The sequence below is a fragment of the mitochondrial genome of Glycine soja (assembly GCF_004193775.1).
Source record: "Glycine soja mitochondrion, complete genome".
NCBI lineage: Eukaryota > Viridiplantae > Streptophyta > Magnoliopsida > Fabales > Fabaceae > Glycine > Glycine soja.
In genome coordinates, this window is record NC_039768.1 from 216,768 (window position 1) to 242,005 (window position 25,238).

Sequence of the window (25,238 nt, forward strand, 5' to 3'; positions counted from 1 at the left end):
CCGTAGTCTTTCCGCCTATGTCCCTTAGGCTCTCTGTCCTGCTCCCCGAAAGAGGAAAGCAAACAAGCCACCAGCACTTCAATCAGTAAAGCTAGCCACTCAACTCGCTCTCTTCAAATTCCCTTTTACATTTTATTTCAGATCCTCCACCTAGCCAAGTAGGTCTCAAAAGGTTTACCCCGCATATGCTTAGTCGCCGCAAGCTCCATATAGGTTACTTTGCGGGCTACTGAATAGAATCTTCGGTGAAAGGCGTCTACCATATCGGCGCAACTATTGATCGAGTGCGTGTATACCACGTGAATGCGACACCCGAAAGACTAGCAGAAAAGTGCTTCAGCAACAAACTCTCATCGTGAGCAGTGTCTCTGCTGGCAATTTCGAAATTACTAATATGCTGCTCTCGAGATCTCCACTTCCATCATACAACCGAAACCAGCTAAGGAAGGAGCGATCCATAAGAATCGCCTCGAATAGCCATAACCTCATCTCGCCTTCCACCGCACCAGCAAGAGGAAACCGAATTAGAGCTGAAAGAATACTAGAGCCATCGTAGGAGAACCGGATTCTTGACCGATCGACTTTTGCCCGAGGTCGTTAGGTCGAATAGGCTAGGTTTACGAAAAAGAGACTAAGGATGGACATGACATGGGGGATGAAATCCACCGCTTCTAAAGGAAAACCCTTGTCCGTTACCCATTGACTTCAACACTTCAATTACGAAAAACCTTTAAATTAAATTCCCTTTGACTTCGACTTAACCAACCGCAAGTAAAAGAGCTAGCTGAAAAGCCTGCTTGGCTTGCCCTACTGGCACCGTCCCTACAAGAATCCCTAACCCGTTTTAGCTCCTAATACAGAGCTCTAAGTTATTGTTATTCTGGCTTGTGTTCCTTGGTCCGTTGCTTGCTATTCCTATTATAGATAGAAAAGCTCCTATTCCGCTTCCTCTTGCGCCTGATCCTCTTCCGCAGTTCTTGCTTCCTTCACTTACTTACTTTACTACCTTAGAAAGGAAGAAGCTTAACTCATACGAGCCTCCTTGCATTGTCGCTCTACTCTTTTCTCGCTGTCTGGGAGCTCCATTCATCACCCCTATTCACTTACGAAGCAACCGGACTCGCCTCAACAAGAGAAGCTGCATCCCGTAGGGGCAGAAAGAGAACCGCTGCTTTGACTTGACTCTCCCCTGTAACCCTTTGCCCTCCTGCCTGCAGATTGCCACAAAAGACGTGTGAGTACGCCCCTCATGCTTTGCGTTGCCAGCTTTGCTTTGTCCAACCCCTTTGACTCCCTGCACCTATAAAATAACTATACCCCACTTAAGGCTTCTTTCGAGGCAGTTAAAGACGGTGGAAGGACAGCATTCAAACAATTTAACAATTGCCTGTTGAAAAAATCCTACGTTAGAACCAGACTTTCAGCAATCCCAGAATGCGGGTGGCAGTGGGATGTCCTAAATCCCTTTGATGAATCCCATCCATGGAATTTCCGGAAGAGTCACTCGCCAGAGCAGAGGAAGGGAATTCGGAACTCAATCACCAAGTTAACCTTCCCATTGTCTATGCCAGCAACAAAGGAAGAGGTGAGCTACCAACTCGTCACCTCCCCTCTCGTTCCACTTCTGTCTGTTCTTTCATTGTCAAGTGTCGGACTCTGGTCTTTTTGGAACAAGAAAGTGTTCCGTGAGTGAGATTTCCCCTCTCTTCTTTAATCTTCCCAAAGCTCACTAATTTAGTGAGAGAGGCTCTAATGCTGCTAGCGACGGGTAGCTACTAGGAAGAGTTTACGGTATGAAATTTCTCGACTATAAAATTTCATAAGAGAAGAAAGCTGCTAGCAGAGGGAAGTTCTACACTTTTTTGTTTGGATTGATCGAGTGTACTTTTTCTTTTCGAGATTGGCTTGGTGTGCAGTGGAAAGAGGGTGGAAAAGAGTGGTAAGGGGGAGGGCGGCGCCCCTTGCTGTAGAAGATCGAGGAACGTAGTGTCGGACTATTATACCACTTAACCGGCTTTTCTTTGGGAGAGGTAAGGTATAGAGCTTGAATCCCCCAGCTGACATCTTATTCTCCATTGGGCATCCTCATGGCATCTACTTCTTTAAATAAAAGATAAAAAGCTTTTGCCGCTCTTTCCTTGGCTTTCTTTCGCGTACGTGTGCTCGTCTATCCTTTAATAGATAGAAAGAAGCAATTTCTCTGTTCGAAATCAAGCTACAGGCCATCTTTGATGGCGGTAGAACAGCTAGCAAGAGGTGCCCAGGTACCGTTAACAAGCTCATGAATTTTACTTTGAAGCGAACCGCGGCCACTAAAGGAAAGGCATTGGTTCGCTTTCGTTTGTGGAAGGCCCATGCATGAATGAAGTGAGGCTGCATCCCATTATCTTGTTGCCTGAATTTGATACCAAATGAGCGAGCGGAACTACGTTGCTGGCGAAATACGCGAGTTCGGAAAGTGGTTACACGAAGACACTTCACTTGTCTGACTTCAACGGGGACTCCGTTATAAAAGAAAAGATTGAACGTTGGGATAGAGAGTCTGAGTGAATTGAATGAATAAGACAAAGTGAGAACTCGACTCTTACCTTAGAAACGAGAAAGGTGGAGCTTCTACCATATGCTTTACACATGCTTGGCGGACTATCTGAAGTTCTTCCAGCTATAGAAGTGGAACGAATGAACTATTCATAACTACTTTACGTTAGCGGATGAGTTCCTTTCCTCTACCTTCTCGTACGAGTTTCAATCACAAAGACTTGAAGAAGCGCTACTTTTATCGATTCTGAGATGAGAAAGAAGTAGAACGAGAGTGGATCGCGGGGGAATGCTTACCGATTAGTAGATTAGAAGCATAGTCCTAGAGTGGCGAGATGTATCCTTATTACTATAATAATAAGAGGAGATTTCTTTCTAGACTGGTTCTTATCCCCAGTCTCTAAGACCGTATCGTAGAAACTTAACTGCATTATTTTGCTTGTCTTCATTGGCATCACGCTATGCCTGGTGGTTTGATGTTAACTTTCCTAACTTACCTATTCTGGGTGCTGTGGTATGCGTCCTCATTCACCTACCTTCGGAGACTGCAATCAATACAGGGCTACAGTCTTAGCTCTTACTGTTAATCCCCAGTTTAGCAAGAATCTCCTGTTCTTATTCTCGAAGAAGTGGACAAATCTGCTTTGGCATGAAGAGAGGATGCATAGGATTTATGACTAGTAATCAGTTAAATTTGCAGCGTAAACGGTCTTAGCATGGTTAGCACTTCCCTGTTAATGCGTAGGCTATTTTAACTAATCCGAATCTGAAAAAGAGGAGGGGGTTTTTAGGCTGTGACAAGGTCCAAAAGAGATAAGTCTAGCGGGAAGAAGGGCGAATCCTTCCATAAGAAGGAGCAGAGGCAAAAGGCGGCAGGGGGAATTTTGCGAAGGGCGACCCCTTTCACTAAGGGGAAGGGATCTGACCAAACTATTTAGCCAAGAGGAGAGCACGCCGGTCGCAAGAAGAAGTAGTTTCATCTTTGTCTTTCATGACAAGGAGTCTTTAAGAATCGGATTGTAAAGGTAGCGTTTCGGTTCAGATGAAGGAGTGTAAATAGTAAGAGGAGAACCAGCTTTTCTCTTTCTCTAGTTTGATGCCTTCTTTTCGTCCATCATCCGTTGAAAGAGGCACCCAAGAGATGGGTATGATTTTGGTTCAAGGCTCAAGTGATTCACCAACGGAGTCTAGGCCGTGTGGTTAAGGGGGCCCTTTTGTGTAGGGTACTTTTATTTAGATGGCTGAGCAGCTTTGTTCGGAATGACTATGACTGGGCACGATGAGTATGAGTGAAAGGGCACTTTCGAAGTCGAAGTAGCAAGATCGGGTTGACAGCCTAGGTTCCCTTAGCGGTCAGACTCTTTCAGGTAGAAAAATTCCCAAATGACGGAGTTCAAATCTCAGTCACTAGCTTATGAGTAATATGCTTAACACTAGCTTGTCGAACATCCAACTACTTAAACTGGGACGGGACCAATCATGTTGATTGCCTATCCGACCCAGCTCTAACAACTGGTTTGGTTTTTGAATCACAGACTTTATCCTCTCAATCGGAGAGGCCTCTAGTCCCCAGTTCTATTATGAAATCCTATTTGTTTTTCTTACCAAGGTAGTTGACTTGCTTACTTGTTAGAGTAAGGAAGAAAGAAGGCTTACAGGCAGGGAGTTAGAAGAGGGGTTTTTCCTTATTAGCTAGCTTCGCCGGACTGACTTCAGGTTATTCAGGGTTATGACTACCTTTAACTCGCTCACTCGGGCGCAATACCCATCCTTCTTGAGCTTCCCATTAACCCATTTAATGCGGATTAAAGGATGAGCTAGCCCTCCTTAAGACATATAGGTTTCAAAACCAGTTGCGGAAGAGCAGCTAAGCATCAAAAGATAGGAATAGAATAGCTGATCTTTACTCCTCTGGGCGCTCTAAAGCTAAAGCTCCTCTTCTTGTCTGGAAGGGAATTCACGCACTCGGACGAAGGCATTCCAGTTCAAAAACGAATAACTAATATTCGGCTAAACCTCGTGTTCCAACCAAGTCTTACAACCAATCGTATCATCCTGATCACTGATCAACGGGATCGGATCCTGGGTACAGAAAAGACCCTGAATAGCTTAGCTAAAGGCATCTTCCCACCTTTTATCCTCTCTGTAGCTACGCAGAGAGTCTTCTTCTATATGGCTAGCTCCAATTCCGTCTATTTGGAAATGGGCAAGATAAGCCCTTACTCGTGCTGCAATCAGGCTTGGCACCTTCCCTTATTCTCCTTCCTTTTGGTAGTGCTAAGTAATCGAAAATCTCCTATGGCTATTAAGGATCGCCTTTCACCTGTGTGATGCAATTCTTTAGCGGGGAAGTTTTCGTTAGCTGGTATAAGCCACCCTTCTGTATAACTTGCGCCGGGAAGGAATAGAAAGCGGGGAGAAGGTCTCAGTGTAGTCGATGTCCTCTTTCAGAGTGAACCCCTTGGCGACAAGCCTGGCCTTCTATCTCTCAATCTTGCCTTTTGATTCCCTATTGGTCTTATCAATTTACACCCTACGGGCTTGGCTCATTTTCTTTCTCTGGGTTTCAGAGTGAGTGGGTTAAGGAGCCTTTTTCCGCCTTTCGTCTTTCCAGTCAAGCAGTGGTTCCTGCTCTTGCCTCTCATGAATCTACTCGACCATTCCGGAATGAGTGAGCTTTTGTATCCGTATTGAAGAATCCGGTTATCGACTCGGCAGCTATGGAATCTAAGCCAATTGAATCAGCAACCGCTGGTACAGTAAGCGGTGTTCAAATAGCCGTTGTTGGGATCTTCTCCGCTGCTAGCTCTTCTTCTTACTAGGTTCTGCTTCCTCATAGTTCTCTTGAACATGATTCTCTCATACGCACTCCTATTAAAGGAGTTAGGAAGCCAAGATCTGATCTGAGTAGTTCTGGTAGCCAATGAGCGCTTGTCTGGTATCGAATGAGCTCAAGTAGTTGAGTAGCTAAAGGCTTTGGTTGCCTTAGAGGAAAGTCCTATCTTCGGATAGCTTCCTACAGACTTCTTCCCTTATTTATTGAAGTTCCTGGATTGTGTGAAATAAGAAAATAGGGTATTGACTTATTTATTAGCAGCTCAAGCTCCATTTCAAAGGTGAGGAGTGAACCTTCTGGCTGATTCAATATCACCGGAGTCTGCTCAGGGTTCCAAACCAGAAGCGAAGTTTCTTTTCTACGATACACTGGAATCGGGTCTATCTTAAGCGGGAAGAAAGCCTACCGACGGGTATGAAGGGATTCGGCATTCAAGAACTCCCTCCCAGCCATCCTATCTTGTGTAAAAATAGCTTTCAGGCCAGTACTCTTTCTCTCCTGGAAGCGAAGGCAGGAGCAAAGCCTATTGATTCACCTGTTTGCTAACCTACTTGTCGGCTACCCGCACTCTGTAACCAGAATAGGGCTCTGGAGTTCATACCACCCGGCGGTTCATCAGAAGTCTGGAAGGCGGCGCCTAAACTAGTCGGACTTGCTTGAATCGATACGCTTACCGGACTTCTCTGTCTATTCAATTGATTTTGTTGCAGACTCTTCCCCCGGCCCAGTAGTGGAGCTTGACCCTCGCCCTACGCCGATTGAGATCTTTCCTTGTGCGGTACAGGTAAATTTTGCTCTTGAGGGAATACCCGGTTCATCGGAACTTCAACCAGAAGAGGTAGGCTCGGGTTCCTGGTATAGGTATAAGAAAGCCAGTAGAGCTAAATAGAGGTAGACTTGACTTCTATGCGTACTGAGCTTCGGTGCTAATGCTTCCCGCAGGGATAAACTTTCTTAGTCAGACTTCCTTGATAGGTGAGACTTCCACGAAAGCACTTATTAGAATAGAAGAATCTTAGTATGCAAGGCCTTCGATCTAAAGGGAGCTTCGGTGTGTTCTTTGCTTTTATAGAAGATCCTCCGCTGCTGCTAAAGGAAATGGTTCTTAGGTCGGTGAAACTGTCCCTGTAGCTAAAGTCAAGCCAGTTCATTCATTCATGGCAATCGGTCTAGTAAGGAAGAAGTGAGCTGTAGCCTTAGTCTTAGTACGCGCACTAGAAGGGGCTACCGAATGCGCCAGTGAGACAATCAAATCTTATTTGTGTGCCGCGAAGGGCCTACCCCTTGAAAATGGAAGGGCATGGAGAAGCGGATTCCTACTTCTTAATAGAATAGCTTGATCGACCACCATCCTTATTGACCTTCCCTCGGGTTGGTATGCTTGTGTGTCAAGCAATCCTGCTTCGGTAGCAGACTTCGGTCAAGGAAATCGCTTCAAGCAATGGCTTTGGATCGACCTGACTTCTTAGAGAGGAAAGCCAGTGAATGAAATCCGTTGAAATAAGAAGTCTTTATGGCTCAAGCAGCTAGCGGACCTGCTTGAGCTTGAACGTCTTTCAGCTCTCACGACCCAGTTGCTATTGAATCCGCGTAAGGAGATGCCGATGAGGGTACAATAAATCTCTTTCCTTCTTTTTCAAAAATAATAAAATCAACCAAATTCCGGGGTGAATAATAAAGCAACAGATATCCGAAACCAAATCAAAACAAGTTAGATCCTCTTTGAGATGAGATGCGGCAATGTCCTAATCAAAGCAGGCGCAAGGTCAATGATTTAGCTCAAGGCTCTTCTTCTTGATAGCATGGGTCTCGGAAGGCCCTCGCTCTAAAGGGGCTGCTTGATGGCAGCTATCCTGCTCTGTCTTAGATAATTGGAATGGAATTGGTAAGGTTCGACAGACTAATGTTTAACACCTCCTGCTTTCATATAGATGTTTTATTCTCTGACCGCCGGGGATTTATGATTTATAGATCTTCAACGACTTCCGAGAGAGACTCATGCTACGATACGAGTAGAATACATAGGGGTCCTGGTAAACCAAATCAGGTTTTTACGTATACCTTTTATTGGCAAAGTCGCAATCCTGACTTCGGGAGCAGACCTTTTTGAGATTCATTCTTGCATTCCAGTCTAACTATCCTTTCTGTCTGTCACTGGATTTCTCCACTACTTGACTTGCGACTTAAGCTAGCAGACTGAGCTTTACTTTAGCTTGAGCGAGAACGAAGGCCAGACATCTCTTTTGAACTGCTTGACTTCGGATCAGAAATGAGTGAATTGAAGTCAGTACCGCATCCCATACCTGAGTTCACAGTCGATTCTCAAAAAGGAAAAGCAATAGCATCGTTTCGTTCCAGTGCCCTAAGAGTCCGACACTAATTGTAAAGAGCCCCCATAACTATACAGTCATACGGACTACGAACTATTAACTCATTGTCCACATCTAACTGTAGAGGGGTAAATGAATAGCTACCTGATTCCAAAAGGCTATTCACTAATACTAATAGTATATTAGTCATTTGAAATTGTTCTTCTAAATGCATCTCATAGATCAACCATATATACATATATATTCAAATTTATACACTGTGATTTTAGAACCCTGAGATGTACTATAAGATCTATATCTCACATGCATATTACCAGCCCTTAACGGTGTTATAGTTATGGTCATTGTCATGCTCATATTCCGACATCTAATGGGAGATAAATGCCTTGGGGTGAGACGGTCTCCGATAAAGCCAGAGTTAAGATGATTGTTGCTCATCGAAAAGGGGGGGGCCATTCAAAGCTCAGTGGTAGCACTCTACTTCGGTACTAGGCCTGACTAGATGTTCGGAATCTGATGACCAGCCCGACTTAGACGACTAATGCCTTCTCCCAACCTCAAAAGTTTTTAGGCAAGAAAAGAAAAAGCGAAAAAGAAGCAACTCCTTGAGCGCTAGGAGAGGGACCGCCTTAGGATGGGGAGGAGGAATACGAGGCAATTAAATGGTTTTTGGTTGTATAGCATAAAAGTGACAAAATCGCTTTCTTTTTCGATAGAAAGCCCCAAAATCCATGTTCGTCTAGTGAAAAAGCCAGGGTATGAAAGAGCTACAGCAAAGACAAGATTGAATCATATTATTCCGTTCTTGCTTTCCTATTCAAGATGGCTTTACAGCAGGTGTGCTGACTTGACCCGAGGAGATCCGATAGCTTGTGCTTCCCTGCTTACTTTTTCTATTACCTCAACTGCTTTCGACCTGCTCACTTAGAATGAAGATAAATAATGGGCTAAAAATCAACTAGAGTAAGTCGACAAGCGAGAGACCCCAAGACAGAATTGGTCTTTTCTACTTTCCTGCTCTTGCCTTGTTAGCCTGGTAAGACGAATCTGTTTACTTCTTTATAGTTCTCTTCCCGACCATACGTCAAAGTCCGGCAATTGATCTCTGCTGTACCTGGAATCCAAGTAATCCATCCGCGAAAGGGACGAGACGTACGGGAATGATTGATTCCATAAAGAGAGGGCTTGCGAGGTCCCCGCTATGGCTTTTCTTTATTCCTTTTGTGCCGTCATGACGACTCGAAAAGACAATTCATGATGGTTTAGGTTTAGCCTGTTCTACCCTCTCCCGTTACTGAAAGTTCATCTTTTGATTTCCCCGGATAAGCCTTTCGTCCGGTTTTCTCCACGACTCCCGCTCCCTTTAATGCTATTATTAATATATAACGACTGATTACTTCTCGGATCCATTCATTCCATCTTCGCCTTATTGGATTGGAATTCTTTTGAATCAGAAAAGAAGATGGGATCCTATTTCATTGCTTTGGGCCGGTAATAAAATATTAAACCGATTGACAATCATCTTGGTGATGACTTATAGGTATAGGTCACATTACACAAGCTAATCGGTATGAATTGACTAAGGTCGGCAAGTTTCCTCTCCTGGAAAGTTTGCTTAACCATGTTGTACAAAACAAAGAATGGTCTAAGGTGTGAATTCTTCCAAGAGTAGGAGGGCTCACAGTAAGACCGGGTATAGCAGTAATTGGACTTCAATAGGCTAGGGCAAGTCAGTTTGAAAGCAAGAGTGTTCCCTAGGCGATACGAGGTAAGAGTTTGCAGGCCAATTCCCTAATTCCCTTATATACAGTGATTCAATAAAAGCAAGCACAAGCCTGTGAGAAAGCTTTTTAAAGTAGGAATGATTTTAGGCAAGCTAAGTCCTAGGGAAACCCTTTTGGAGTGTTTTAAGCTCATCTAATCCTTTTGGAGTTCTTCTACCTGGGAAGGCTAACAATAATAGATGGATATTGATTTCCATGATATTTTCTTTATATGGTGGAATACTCGAATGAATATTTTTTGAGGACTCCTAACAAAGGCTTTCTGTCCCCAGGTCTAACTATCTTTCTTTCTTTGGTAGGTCAAGGGATAGTTGTGCGGGGGTGGCAATAGTACTTCGTTCGAGTGCTGCTTTAGTGAAGGCAATTGAGCCTGGTAGCGGCCGCTACAATTGTAGCGATAGTCGGGCAGCAAGCGCCGGTCCTAGCCCTAGCCGGATGGGCTATCCACTATGGTTTCGGAAAGGAATAGGGATAGAAAGGAAGGGAGATGAAATGCTCAAAGAAAAAGGAATTCTTTCAGAAGCTCAGTCCGGAGTGAATAAGGAGGGGTAGTTTGCAACTTCAGTAGTGAACTTTCATTCATCCTTCTTTGGATAAATTGATAATAGAACAGAACGAGTTCTAGCGAGTCAACTGATTTTATAACTTTCAATAGGCAGTCCGCAAGACTGTGAAAGCGAAGGATAAACTTCTTTCTTTGATCACTTATTTTATAGGCTGAAGGATAAACTCCATCTATCTAGTAGTAAACTCAGTCTCTGTAGGCGGCGAAGCCTTACTTTACTGTTTACTGTACTTTATTTAAGTTGGGAAGTCCTCATCTAGTAGAACTTGCCTCTAAGCGGATAGTTCTCATGGTTTCAATCCGTCTTGTCTTTCGGGTCCTCACCATTTCAAGCCAGTAGGAGTCCGTTCAAGTCAGTACTCACTTCAGGTAGTATGTAATAGTCGAATAGTTGCTCAGGATGGATGGTTGCTTGCCCTGTCAGAAAGCTAGGCTCTGTCGAAGGAGAAAGCGAATCTCAGGCAACGTTCGAAGCTAATCGTTTACCCATTGGTCACCTATACTATATATATAAATGGAGTATAGAAAGGAAATCTGATCGGTTTCTCGAAGAATCCAATTTTGTTTTTGTTGTTGCATCTTCCCCGCCCGATGACTAAGCTATTTAGCCCACTTTTTAAACTGTACCAGCCACTACTTTTCCCCACTTTCAAGAGAAAAAATTGTCAATGGCAGGTAGGTAAGTAAATGATTAGGCATCCCTAGATGAGAGGGACAGTCTTTCTCAGGCATGATTATCCGCCAATGAAAACTAGTAAGAACCCTCCACTAGAAGAGAAGCAAGTGAAAGAAATAAAGGTTGAGAAATCCATGGTTGGGGCAGGGGTTCATGCAACCAAACATTAATGAATTCATTTGCATTCCTCTTCGGGTTCATTGGAGTCTCAGGTAAGGCCTAGAGAAGGGAGAGGAAGCAGCGCTCTGAACTCATTGATTCAGAGACAATATTTGGTAAATTGCAGTGCTTGCCGAAGGCGAGGTATGCTTTTAGGAGTGAGAGTGAACAGCTTTCTTTGCTGAGTTCGCAGCGTACCCACCTTACTGAGTACGAGAGACCTCCGCTCGAGAATAGGAATTGACTCTTATTAGATAACGAGAATCGATGTCTTTGACATCGCTGAGATAAAGTCCTTTGCCGATGTTGCAGCGGGACTCCCCATCAAAGTGAAAAGGAGAGTTAGATTCCGCCGAAGAAAAAACTGCTGAATGGGAGACTATTGAAAATAGAAAGAATGACATAACCTAATTCGGGTGTTATGGCCTCGTCTTTTCTTTTTGTTGTGGTCATCTCTTTGTTTGGAGAGATCCATCTTCCTATGGTTGCCAGGTAAGACTTCGAATTGGCTTAGCGCGTAGTGATCTATGTGCTTATGCCTTCAAAACCTTTCTTTGGACTTGATCCTTTCACTACGTTTGGAATGGATCGCTCATGTGAACCCGAGGCCTAGATTCAGTCTTGCTGGGCACGGTTTTGATTCATTAGCCTCATATGAATGACTGAAATCATCTGCATTTGCCCTCCTCGAAATCAAGAGTGGAGCTTGCAAGTGCACGACCCATCACCCCGTCATAATATCTATTGGAACTAGTCTTGAGTCGGTGCAACCGCGAGTGGAACTGATCGAAGTCTCAAATCTCTTATTTTTAGATTTTTAGTCCAATCTGGTGTGTACTAATGAATTTAGTAAGTCCTTCTCCTATCCAAAAAACAATATAATATAAACAAGAAGGAAAAGGGAAGTCCTAAACAGGTACTTCCACACCACATTGAAAGAGTTTCGTGGAGTATATAAGGCATCCCCTGATCTTTTTTGATATCACGACTCTTGCTTCACTGGGAAATCAAAAATGTGACCTCGTCTTCGTCAAGACTAGTGCCTGCTGCTTGAAGGGGACTGGAAGAATATCTAAGACTATTCTATTACCTATACCTAATCGATTCACACGGTAAATCCATGCAGGAATGGATGATTACGCCAAACAAATCTAGTTCGAACTGACATAGCTATACGAGAATAAATTTTATAATAGGATTTTCGTACATATTTTGGGTTCAAAGGCGAAAAACGCATTTTATAGCAGCCGAAAAGAACACCGTTCGCCAATTCGGCCGAAAGCGCAAAAGAGCGAAATCCAGGCTAGGCTGCCAATTGCTATTCAAGCATCTCAAACCAACTCTATCTGTAACGATTGCTATTTCATCTCCATGAAGAGGAGCTTATGCTAAAGGAACTGGTGATCCCTAGCTTGAGACTCAAACTCCGGAAGCCGACCTTCCAACATACATTGTGTGAGAAGACTATTCCACATCATCAGCCAATTAAGCTTAAGCGGCAACCTTGAAAGAGGGTAACCAGCATCAAGCTCTAAGGATGGGTATTATGTACCAGCTCGAACCCCTGACGGCCTTAAGTTGCATCTTGAGTCTTATTAATTAAGAATGGGAGGTGAAGACTCCCGCCGCCTTATACCGGCTTGGGGCGCAAAAGAGAGAGGCCAACAATAAACTAGAACAATTCAGCTGATTTCTCGACATTGACGACAACCTACTCTTCGCGGCAGGAATTCGCCTAGGAATTTCCCATCTCTGGCTCAAATAAGCGGAAGCATAACCATAACCTAATTGCGAAGCAATACAATATGCTTCAAAGCAGCCGTTTGGAGATTGACAATGGAAGTTAAGTTGGTCAAGACTTCTCTTCCTGTGTAGAATTCAGATGAAACCGTCAAAACAATCAATATAGAAAGACGAGTGCCATCTCCGCTTACTATTGAAAGAAAGACAGGTGGCACCCACCTTTTATACTCGGGACTTATTCTATAGGCTATTCTCTGGGGTGAATCTTCTTCCTAATCTCTTTAGAACTGGGATTTCAGCCTTTAACCCTCAAGCTAAGCTTATTCGCCCTTCTTGAAAACTTATTCGATAAAACTCTTCCCTAAACTGACTATTCTAGTTATAAGGGAAGCCTTAATAGAAAGGAATTCCAGATCGGTTATTACATCTACGCTGACTCTACTAGACCACCTTTGGCTCATTTTATTGAACTTGGGTCTGACTGCTTTACTCAAAAACCTTCTTTATAACAGAGCCTATTCTCTTACTCTTCTCTCTAATGTCAAATGAAAGAGTTTACTATACGACTTTACACTAACATAAAGATAACTACTTCTCCTAGTCTGACTTCTTACCCTTTTCCATTAGAAAAAGACTAAGGGGAGTACTAGCAGATTTATCCTCTTAATCTCTCTTTTTAGTGAGGAATTTTTTACAATGAAAGATACCTGCCGCGGTAGCCGCCGAATCTTCTACTGGTACATGGACAACTGTGTGGACCGATGGGCTTACCAGTCTTGATCGTTACAAAGGGCGATGCTACGGCCTTGAACCTGTTGCTGGGGAAGAAAATCAATATATTGCTTATGTAGCTTATCCCTTAGACCTTTTTGAAGAAGGTTCTGTTACTAACATGTTTACTTCCATTGTCGGTAATGTATTTGGGTTCAAGGCCCTGCGTGCTCTACGTCTGGAGGATTTGCGAATCCCTACTGCTTATATTAAAACTTTCCAAGGTCCGCCTCATGGCATCCAAGTTGAGAGAGATAAATTGAACAAGTATGGTCGTCCCCTATTAGGATGTACTATTAAACCTAAATTGGGGTTATCCGCTAAGAATTATGGTAGAGCTGTTTATGAATGTCTTCGTGGGGGACTTGATTTTACCAAAGATGATGAAAATGTGAATTCCCAACCATTATTATCTTATTTTGTGCCGAAGCCATTTTTAAATCACAGGCTGAAACAGGTGAAATCAAAGGGCATTACTTGAATGCAAGTACATGCGAAGAAATGATGAAAAGAGCTGTATTTGCCAGAGAATTAGGCGTTCCTATCGTAATGCATGATTATTTAACGGGGGGATTCACTGCAAATACTAGCTTGGCTCATTATTGCCGAGATAATGGTCTACTTCTTCATATACACCGTGCAATGCATGCAGTTATCGACAGACAAAAGAATCATGGTATGCACTTTCGTGTACTAGCTAAAGCATTACGTTTGTCTGGTGGAGATCATGTTCACGCCGGTACCGTAGTAGGTAAACTTGAAGGGGAAAGAGAAATCACTTTAGGTTTTGTTGATTTACTACGTATGATTTTGTTGAAAAAATCGAAGTCGCGGTATTTATTTCACTCAGTGCAGGGGGTGATTCAATTGCTACAAGTCGGTACGAAGACAAGAAGACGATTCACCTCTAGAGAAATCTTATCTTCTTATCCAATCTTATTAAATAAATTTTATCTTTAAGCCAAGTAAGCCCTATAGGGAAGAGATAAAAGCTTATCCCCCACAGGGCACTCTCTTTAAATTACATATGTTAGCAATCACGGCTTATTCAACAATCGTGAATTGAATTATCCTTGAGTCAGGCCTAAGCCCGGATTCGCTCTCAACTATTGCTTCTTATGCCCTATAACTCTAATCAGAAGGAAAAGCTATTGGCTTGAATCGCTTCGCTCCTTAAATAGCAGACAAGACGCGATCAGTCAATACCAGGCAAAGTCCTTACTTACCAGACCGACCGGTCTCAAAGCGAGAAAGACCCGGCGCATCTCTTCCTTAATAGCCTAAGGCCGGCGATAAACTATAGGCACTTTCCTTTCTCTCTTCTCTTAGTATCTTAGAGCTAACTTCAGAGACCAAAAAAAGGAATATGCATCGTCATAAAGAGCCTTATTCAATAAGCAGGCGAGCTCCGATTAACTGCCCGGCAAGACGCGCTCCTTAATATAATAGCCATAGAGTCAATACCCGGCGAAAGGCGGATCATAGAATCCGCTGTTTGATAGGAAGAATAGGCTGTATATGTTATAAACTTCAAGGATGACGGACTTCTATGCGGAAACCGGAGAAGTAGGTACCCGAAGTTACCGAACAAACTAGCCACTCGTTGATTAGCAGCCACCGTGAGGCCTGCTACTTTCTGGGCAGAGGAAAGGCCAATTTGTCTCAAATGGTAGAATCGCTGCCATTGGGGAAAATGCTTTTGGCAAATCGTGTACCCCGGCAGAGAATTCAATTATGATGGAGCTCGCTCCGTGAGAAGAGACTAATCTGTGAAATGACGTGGAAGTTCGATTTGCTTTTCTTTGTGGTCTACGCCCTACCTTTCTTAAGGTAAGAAATAAGAAACAACATTTGAATCTTGGTTTTTACTTTTTGAAATGTAGTTAGTCTCGTAGGATAAAGAAGGTGTGTACCTATGTCCCGAAATCCGGATGTGGGACCATCCGCGAGCCTTTTCCTTGAGTTAGCGTTGAGGGCCCAGGTTGTCTGCCCCATTGGCCTATGGCTAAGGTGCATTTTCTTTTTGTTGAGTTGTTGTAGAAGGGGGTTTGGGGTCTATCACCATTTCGGTATGGTCTTAGGCGGGTTCACCGCTTTTTGCTAAGCTGAGTCTAACTGCTGACCTCCCGTCTCAAGTCCCTCTTTTTCTTGCAGGAGCGATGTAAACTATTAGGCTAGCCTTCTAATGGAATGGGCTAAGTTACCTTTCTTTGTCTTTATTTAGTTTCCCTGCTCTCTTGCATCCAGTACTGGCTTTCTCTTTCAGGTAGTGAAGTGTATACCATTATTGATGGTGCACGAGCGATCGTCATCTTATTCTAGCTTTCTTTCCTTTTTTGGAAGCATTCCCGATCCTTTCCTTCCCCTCTTTCCAGTGGTCGAAGCCGGCTAAGGGCCATTTCCTTTGCCAGCCTTCCAGTCTTAAGTAGTCCAATCCCCTTTTTTCGTATCGTATAGTGAAGAACTGGTTTTCCGTTAGTCCCTTATTCTGATACTGAGAAGGGGAACTTCTTCCTTTAGGAGTTGGAATCTCTGAAAGGAAGAAGTCACACCTTAGACACGGTAGGTAAGATTAGAACTTAAAGGCCCTTAGACCATTACACAATGGAGCACTTGCTTACACCACTAGTTAGAGAACTGGGGAAGGGGTGCGAAAGAGTTCAACACTACGCTCATTTCGTAGATCTACGATTTCAGGGTTAAGGATTTTTGCTTAGCTGCTTAGCGAATCCCCTTGCTTTTATGAAACTTTTCACATTATCTTTGTTTTTCTCGATGCTTTGAATAGCTATCCGGATAGCAGAAGTGCAATCATTTGCGAAAGCTCTTTCTTCTCGCTCCTCTACTTGACTTGTATTAGTAGGGCGAGTGGCTATCGCTCCTCAAACTCTTCAAAAGAAGCCATCCTTGCACCTTATAAATCTAAGACTGTTGTTTCCTTTAGGAGCGGAAATGCCGACATCTACTATTCCATCAAAGAGCCTATTCGTCGTAAGCCCTTCTAGTTCATCTACATCAGCTAATATCGAATCGCCTGTTGTGCCCCGAGAATGGTCTGTTACGGGCTATCATTCGTATCTTAAGGCAGTTCAGTTGATCGATCCAGGTCCAGTCCGCCTCTCTTCGGGAAGGAGGTCAAGCAGGGCTTCTTTAACCTTGGGGAGTTCTTCTGAAGCTATGTCCGCTGACGAAGTTGGGGAGCTTGGCCAGTCTCTCTATCGCCCTGACCTTCGAAAGAGGATCCTCTTTTCTGGCACTAAGTTATCCTTCGCCCGATTCGACATCGGAAGAAGCCCCACTATACTAGATTTAAGCAATTCGGGTGTGGATCCATCAATGGCTAGACGCACTTCACTTTCTATCGGACGTCCGGTCGGTGGCAGGAATTACTTAAAAGGCCTCACCTGACGAGCTAGCTTCGCCTGAGGCTCTTGTGGCTGCTGCGACTAAACTTGGTTGGTGCTCTTGCTTCGGTCGATCGAAGAAAGATGGTGTCAGTGACCAGAGAAGGTCCCTCTTTCTTTAGAGAATGACCGTGGTCGTTTCGCTTCCTCTCTCTATCGGTCGAGTGACTTTCACTTCCTTTCCATTGCGACAGGATTGAATCAGCCGCTTGAAAGCCTCCTTTTCTTCGTTAAATCGCGAGTTGGAAAGCTTTTTGGGGAGATTTCCTATAGCCTAACTGGAAGCGCCCACTGGCTTAAGATCTTGTGGGCTTAGCACGCCCCTGTGACGATCGATCTTCAAGCATTGGGCAAATACAAATAAATAAATGGATGGATCGTCCCCTTTACTTGAAAGGGAGGGCTTTCGTACCAAACCTGTGGCTGAATGGTTAAAGCATTCCTTGTTTTGACCGCAGCACCATATCTTGACCCTTTTCTCGAATTGGTCCATTTCGAGTTGGCCCACTCCCCTTCGACTGGTTCTCAAAGGAGAAGAACTGAGAGAGTATGCTATGCGCAGACTGACTTGCTGCTTGCTTTCTTTGAGGAATTGTGGAGTGAAGGTTTCAGTCGATTGAGACTCACTATTAGTACTTAATACCACACCTTAATCAAAATCATACATGAGAGGCGATAAATCGTCTGATTAAGAAAGAAGGGGTCCGTTCCGTCTCTCACTAATACAAGACGGGGATAAGCCGGACATGACCCCTGACTCGATTCCCGTCTTCTCTAGTGGGATTCTGATCCCGCTCAGTCAGTGAGGATGTCCATGCTCAGTAGCTTCTTCTCTGTCAGCTTCTTAACCGCGTGGGGCCTTTCCCTCTCTTCCTCTTTTTTAAGGTAACCGTCCAGTCTTGGAAGTGAGGGTGTTGCAATCATTCCAATCCCTCTACTCGTCTATTAGCAGTTTCCTGAATTCTGCTATCATTCTAGTTTTTAGTAAAGTGACTGCCGTTGTTGATGTTCGATCGTTTAACTCGCAGCCAAGGAATGTTCCTGATCGAACAGAACCAAAGTCGTACCTCTCTTTTCTAAAGCAAGGAATTTCCTTTCATTCATAAGTCACACAAGAATTTCTCAAGGTTGCAGGCAAGGCTACTAGAGAAGGGGTGAAACCAGCCAAGGGCGGGCTCCAAGGCGACAATAGCAATCGAGTGGCCAAGCGTTGAAAGAGAGGAAGGGCTAGCGGCAAAAAAGAATAAGAATAACAGAAGTTCTTGAGGGGAGATCTTTTCACTCTTTCTCGATGCAATAATAGTCAGTCTAGTGACTTCTTGATAGCATTGGTCTCGGAAAGCCCTCCCTCGGTACCGGGCTAAGGATAGAAGCGATTCCACCAGAGTGAAATTCCGTACTTATCCCAGCTCTCAAGGAAGATTCGAAGTAGGTACCTATGTCATGCTGAATTTCAAAGTAGTTTTGAGGTAATCGATGGCATATTGCCTAGAAGCGTCAAAGACAGTGATATATTTCGGTGTCGATATCGGCTCTGTTCATCGACCCGACTCTGTTTATCTCCGACTAAACCGACTCTTTGTCCCGATCCGGTAACTACACGGCTTATTGTGGTAAAAGAGAAAGTCAAACTCACAACTCTTTTTCCTTTTCTCGTGCACTTTCCTAAGGGCTACGTACTTCACTCCATTACCTTCTATTCGAACTCTGACACTTCTCTCATTGTGAAATTTCTATCTAAGTCCTGACAGCCCCTAACTTTGGCAAAGACTACTCGCTCGCTTTAAAAGCAACTCCATTGAGTCCTGTCAGATCGTTTATATATAACCTTTATTCATATATGACCTTAGAAAGGTTCTGAAAGAAAGAAGAGTTCCATTCGATTATCCGGGCTCATTGCCTAGTCCCTCTAAACTATCTAAAGCCTGGGGATTCTCCTTACCAGATGATCTCCAGCCTGCATTGTGCCCCTCTCGGATACCCTGCAGGGTCGACGTAACTCTTACCTAGGTAGACTGGCTATCCAACTGAATCGAGAGCCCAGCTCCCACTACTTCTTCGTAAGTGAGGTGAGGTACTTCTTTTGAATAGGCAGGGTTGTTCTAGGATGACTCAAGTGACGATGCTGACACCAAGGTTGCTTGCAAAGCATCGGATATGCGAAAGAGGGAGAATGTGCTACATCGGATATTGCTGTAGTTGATGAAAGAGCTGTAGTTTATGCTAAAGCATCGGTTACGAATGACCCAATCTATCTATGGTAACCACCCTTACTTTTAGTAGATGGAGATGCGCACCTAGGAAAGACGGATGAAAGAGAACCTGCCCTAAGAGATTGGCATAGGCCTGTGGGCCCGCTGCGGTAGAAGGCCTTTGCTGGCCTGTCGATCTATCCTGATTAACTTACTGACGCTATTTCTGACTAGAGAGAGGGCTTAGATCGGAGAGGAGCAGCTCTTTTCTTTTTAACATAAAGCAGTGATGAATGGGACGGAGCTGCTACAATCAATAGCTTCAGCTGCTTTATGTATTGGAGCAGAGGTGGCAGTTAGCAGCAGGAACAGGACCAGCAACTAGGGTTGTTCACAGAGCAGCCGTCTTTCCGTCTCAAGCGGAGAAGACATCAAAAGAATCTTTATCTATGGCTCTACCAGGGAATCCTAGTTAGTTATAGGGTTCTGAACCAGAGCAGAGATAGGAAAAAGCATATCCTATGTATACTGAACCTGAGCTTGCTTACCATAGGACTGCTATTGGATAGGTTTACCTTTTTTCTCCAACTCGCTTATTATAGTGGGAAGCTCGGCTGGTAAGGGATTCTATTAGGATAGGACTCCAACTGTAAGAACTGGCCTTAGTACTGCAGCAATTGGAAGGAGAACTGAAAAGACCTTCGACCATTTCATTTGGTAGCACGTTTAGCTCGTTATGAAACGTATTGTTAGAACTAGAAGTGTTCTTAGTCCAGGTAAGAGTCCAATGCTAGATTAATAATGTAAAATATGAGATATCCTAAGGTATTTAATTGCTTGTTTGATAGAATAAGGAGGAAAGAAGTCTGTTTCCTATTGATAGTGGCACTCCCACAGGCTGGCGGGGAACTCCCATATGGATGGCTGAGAATAATTCATATATAGGCTATAGGCTTGAAAAGAGTGCTAGCTTTCGTTAGGCCTTTCTTTTCCTAAAGATAGGATCCCACCTTCCCTAATTCTGAGCAAGAACATCTTATTCAATTCAACAAGTGCTACCCACTAATCTAATCTAATCTCAGTCGAATGCTCCTTAAGTTTAAGGGGTAAGTCCTCAACGAAAAGCCATAACTCTTAACCGTTCGGATCCCATATACGCATGGGCTACTTCACTCCTTTCTTTATTTCACGTTTTCTCGGGAAAATTAGTTGCAAATAGATTTCTGCCCATAAACGGACATTCAAATCGATCAACTCGCTAAAACCCCGTATTTTTTATTGCAAGTCAATTTTTGCCTATAGACGGACATTGAAATCGATACAGTTTCATTTTCCCGGGAATTTTGCGGAAAGATTGGCTGAATTCCTATCCCAAGAGCGGATTCTGATTCAGTAGTTTTCTTCAGGTTGGGTCGGCTTGAGCTTGAGACAGATGTGGTTCTTCTGGGTCAGTGCCAATGGGAACTACATATCAAAGAGACCGGGTTCCATTTAGTTCCAAAGACTGGTAGGGATAGGGATCAATTCAATCGACCTACTTCCCCTTACTATAAATATAAATAGTAAAACTACTCTGTCCCATAGTGAGAGTGGAGTTCCAAGCGACCATTTTCTGCCCAGCTTTCTTTCCTTTTGTGAAAGCATATGACATAGTTAAAGAAAAAGAAGAGAATGCAAGCGGAACTTCATCCGTAAGCGGTGTTGGAGGACTAGCAATTGAATCAGCTGTTGATGCAATAAAAGCTGTGATCCTAGGAGCTGCACATGATGGGGAATAGCCGGTGCATCGATATTCTGTAAGTGTTCCATAAACCGGAGGATTTCCGCTTTGAGATCTCAAAGGAGCTCATCTGAAGCCCCTCCCAGGCCAAGTTCCCCCACTGAAAAAGCTAGAGAAAGGTTGCTCAGCCCCGACTTCCCTAGGCCCTTCGTTCAACTCGCCTTTTGGCGACTACACTTCCTACCCAAAATAATAGATAGAAATATCGCAAATAGAGCCATTGCAACACCCATCAAAGGAGTAGTTCCCCACCCCGGAGCTACTTTACCATATTCTGAATTTAATGGTTTCAATAAATCCCCTACAACAGTTCGTCTTGGACCAGATCTAGAATTATCCTCAACGGTTTGCGTAGCCATAAATACTATTTTTTATTCATTTAGATCTGTTGACTTTGTATACCATTTCGCTGTAAATATAAGGATCTTATCCTATAGATCTATTGTGATCTTGAAACTTTAGAATTCTAATAATGGAAACAGCAACCCTAATTGCCATCTCTATCAGCTAGTTAGCTAGCCGCTCTTTCCCTAGTCTTAGCTAGTCTCATTTTCCTTCGGCTTCTTGTAAGGCTCACTTCACTTCTGGCTTCTGGCCAGGCATAGAATTCTTTGACCGGCTTTGGTCGAGCAACCGGAACGGCCACTGCCTACATAACTTGCTCTTTTCAAGTATCAGACCTTCTGTAGTTATCGGTCCTTTTTTATACAGTTCCTGACAGGTGCGTGGCCAGCCCTGAAGTATTCTGTGAGCGTTCCCACTGTCTTCCTAATTCCCACCTCTTGATTTTGCTCCTTCTAACATCTCGAATTGAGACCAGTCACCCTCCTTTTTTTGGGGGAAGGTACTCCCCTATTAGTCCTTTCAGAAGACTTTTGTCTTCTTTGATTCTGCTAATCCATTCCCGAAGATTTTCAACACCTATCTCCGAGGTAATTTCTAGTTGTTCCATAATTAGAAGGGCTACTGAGGAGTTTATCTCCCTTTGCTCGGGAAAAAGTTTGGTCAAAGGACCTACTCCTTTCTCCGATTCTTCTCGAACTTGTTCTCTTATTAAGGCTTTAATTTCCTCTTTTAGTTCGGATACTTCAGCAGGGTGAGCTTCCTGCGCCGGGGCTGGCGCCTGCGGTAACGGCGCTTGCTCTTGAGCCCCCCCCGGGGAAGCGACCGGATTAGCGGGGGCGTTTTGGGCGTCGGGTTGGGCAACCTCTTCACCCTCCTCATTAGGAAAGGGTTCGCCCAGGACGTTTATATCAAAAGACGTCCACCCGGAGCCCCTACTGCTACCCCCCATTTCACTTCTCCCTCCCACTGAGATGGAGTTGGATCCGCCGGACGATGCAGCAGCTCCTTCCGGATCCATCATCTTTAGTTCCCAACCATAAATGAAAAAGCCTACTAGAATTCCAAGGAAAGGCAAGCCAAGCATCGTCAATATGTGACGGATCGTTCTACCGGATTTAAGTTTTCCAAAATAAATAGTCAAATCCAAGTCGAGTACCAAAGACAAGGAATAGAATAAGGTGAATACGCAACACAGTATAAAAAAACGTATGGCAATGTCTATAGCTCTTCTGACCGAAATCGGATTTCCTTTTCGTGCCATATGCGCACTTTATTTACTTTTTCCCCTTTTTTCTTCCCGGTTTAATATTTGTTCTCGAAAGTCTTCGTTTCCGTGTAAAAGCAAACTCTCCAAATTGTTAACCAAGCAAGGTCGCTTACAACACTAACGGAACACTTTCTCAATCTATAAACTGTAAAGATGCGATGAGATATGATAGAAGATGTTCTCTATATACAACACTATTTCAAAGAAATTCAATTGCTTGCTAGGGATAAATCCCAGACCGAGGAGTGTAGCATTTTGGCGTTAGCTATTCCCTCTTTTACTGGCATATATCCAGCTACATGCTCGCTCAACTCAAGCCTCCTTCTTATTCTGCTTCAAGTTCTGATTTGGCTTCTTCTACTACTGATGCGGATAATGCTTCTTCTTTGCCTACTAAAGCTGCTAAGCAAAAGTCCCTCCTTTCACTTTCATCTGATATTAAGCTAGCAACTGACTCACCAACGGATTCAGGAACCGAAACTGCAACAGGAACAGAAACTTCTGCAGCTTACCTTAGTGCGGATTCAGCAACGAATTCCGCACCTTCTCCGTCCCTATAGTCTCTCTCATCGGTGGTCCCGGTCCCTAATCGGAACTATTTCTTCTTTATCTTCGGCTGATTAAGCTTTTTCTGCGGATTCACCAACAGATTCAGAAACTTATTCTGTTGATGCTGCTACTGCCGATTCTGATTCCTCTTCTTCTGCTTCTTCCGGAGAGAGGGAGACTAGAAGAGCTTACCTCTGGCACCGGGCTTTCTTTCTATCTTCTGGCTGGAATTTCCGAGCTTTTGAAATAATAGCTGTGGCACTCTCTTTCTTCCATAGAGAAGGAACTTATCCTTAGACTTTTGGAGCGGTTTGGACCTGTACTAGTCCGAGAAGTGAGAGCACCAGGTTGGAAGATGCTGGTTCGAGAGGACCTGGAAGAATGCTAGTAAGAAGGAGGCTAGTTTGCTAGGTTGTAGATCTTCTCCCTTATTCTTTATAGAGGAATCCCCTAAATTCAAATAAGATCTTTCTCTGCGTCGTCAAAAGCCTAATTGAGACAAATCAGCTCTTACAGTTCTCCGGTCTTTGCTCTTGAAGATCCGCTCTTGAGAACCTCTATCTCTTTCTTTCTTCAAAGCCTCATTCGAAGCCAGTCAGTCTTACAGTATATTACCCGCAAGTTCATCTTCTTTGATTGCATTAATTTCCTATCCTTCCCGCTCTAGTTCGACTAGCTGTTAATGCCCTATCTTTCTTCTCTACTGCCTTTAGCTATCGCTTTTCGGCTGAATAATTTTGAGATCTGGCATTCTCGCTAAGTGCCCCTATTTAGTTATTTAGTAAGGCGCCCTCTCTTTACCTTTACGCGAATTGGGTATTACCGCGAATAAGTCCTCACAACAAAGGTTAAGTGCTTGAGATCATAACTGCTTACAGCAGCGCTCCCGGCGCGAGACTCTTTCCCCTAGAATGAATTCGGTAAGGAAGGATAGAGCCTCATGGCTTATGGCAGCAGGTCGAAGAACAACTCTTGAATGGGCGGTTCCGAAGCAGCTCCACAGCATGCACTGTTAACGCTCTGAAACCCTAAAAAATCCAAACAACGTTTAACGAGCAAGAAATTAACAAGCTTCAAAGCATTAAAAACAGGATCTTATTTGAGAAGATTATTCCAGACTCCGCATAATTCACTCCATGGATCGAGCCTTTTCCTTTCTACTACTATTATCTTAGTTATTTATATTAGAGTGGAGTGCTTTCTTTATGAAATAGCGCATACTTGATAAAGACAACTAGCATTAAAGAGCTTAGTAGTCGTCTCCGGTTTCCCTTTCTTTTTAGTTTGAGGTTCTTCTTGAATCCCGGAGAAGAACAACTAGACAAGAGAATCCGTGCTAGCCTCCTGCGGACCCTGACTTACCTGACAGCTATCAATCATGAACTAGCAGGACGGACTGCCTTTGAAGCCGGTATTGTTTATATAAATGAGAATAATAACAACTCGCTATCCGTGCTTCCTTTCTATCACTACTAAAATTCTTAACTCACTCCCTTGCTATAGCTTGCCTTACTTGATAGCTTCGCTTGTTTACAGGTACAGGATCGGTCGCTAAGCTCCCTCTTCATATCTGTGGGGCCAATAGTAGGTAGTACTTTTTCTTTCTTTGTTCTTTGTGCGAGTTCAGTGCTTCTCTGATTCATAGTGGGACCCGCTGTTCATTAATAGGGGTTCTTCCGGAACTGCTTGTAGAAGAAAGAAGATCAGGCAGTTTACTGCTAAATGGGGCAGGCGAATAGACGACCTACTAAAGACAGATCGTCAGTGGGGCTATGAACGGAGCTTAGCCATACCACAGGGGTCGCTCTGAGACCTCTTGTCGAGTGGCCTTTCGCTCCCGGGACAGTGCCTTTCAGCTCCTTGCGCCTATTGGGACGCTTCTATTCTGACTTTCCCGCTTCAAACGGCCGATGGGAACTTAGATGAGTCTCGGAACTCATTTCCCTCAGTCTTAGGACCAAGGGCTTTTTAACCACCGAATACGAGAAAATGTGCGTGAGATTGATTGGCGGGGTGCTGATTCAAGAGTGCGGGCAACTACTTTACTATACCTGCCCCATAGGGCCACGGGTGATCGCATTTTCGAGTGATTCAATATACTCTAATAATTAATTCGTTTTAAATCTGAAATCACAATTAGTTTTCAACTGATTAAAGACTTCATCCAACCTCAATTTATTTTTTCTCTTCTCTTAATTTCTAACAAGAAACAGGCATAAAAGAGGAAGAGCTGGTAGGCTACCCAACAGAGGTAAAGAAGCACTAACGAGGTGCTAACGGTCTATTCTTACTCTCTCTC

At 43.8% G+C, this 25,238-nt stretch overlaps 2 protein-coding genes across 2 annotated transcripts, besides 3 other annotated features; one reads left to right on the plus strand and one right to left on the minus strand.

Annotated features, from left to right (window-relative positions):
- The first annotated feature begins 16,354 nt into the window (after positions 1 to 16,354).
- On the plus strand, positions 16,355 to 16,810 carry orf151 (hypothetical protein). Its single transcript has one exon. It carries the CDS (start codon positions 16,355 to 16,357, stop codon positions 16,808 to 16,810), a length of 456 nt encoding a protein of 151 aa, YP_009532837.1.
- A 1,063-nt stretch (positions 16,811 to 17,873) lies between these two features.
- Positions 17,874 to 21,364: a sequence feature (repeat 4B).
- Positions 18,547 to 21,364: a sequence feature (repeat 6A).
- Positions 21,365 to 21,598: 234 nt separating this feature from the next.
- On the minus strand, positions 21,599 to 22,384 carry orf261 (hypothetical protein). The gene has a single exon. It carries the CDS (start codon positions 22,382 to 22,384, stop codon positions 21,599 to 21,601), a length of 786 nt encoding a protein of 261 aa, YP_009532838.1.
- Positions 22,385 to 24,543: 2,159 nt separating this feature from the next.
- Positions 24,544 to 25,238: part of a sequence feature (repeat 3A) that runs on past the window's edge.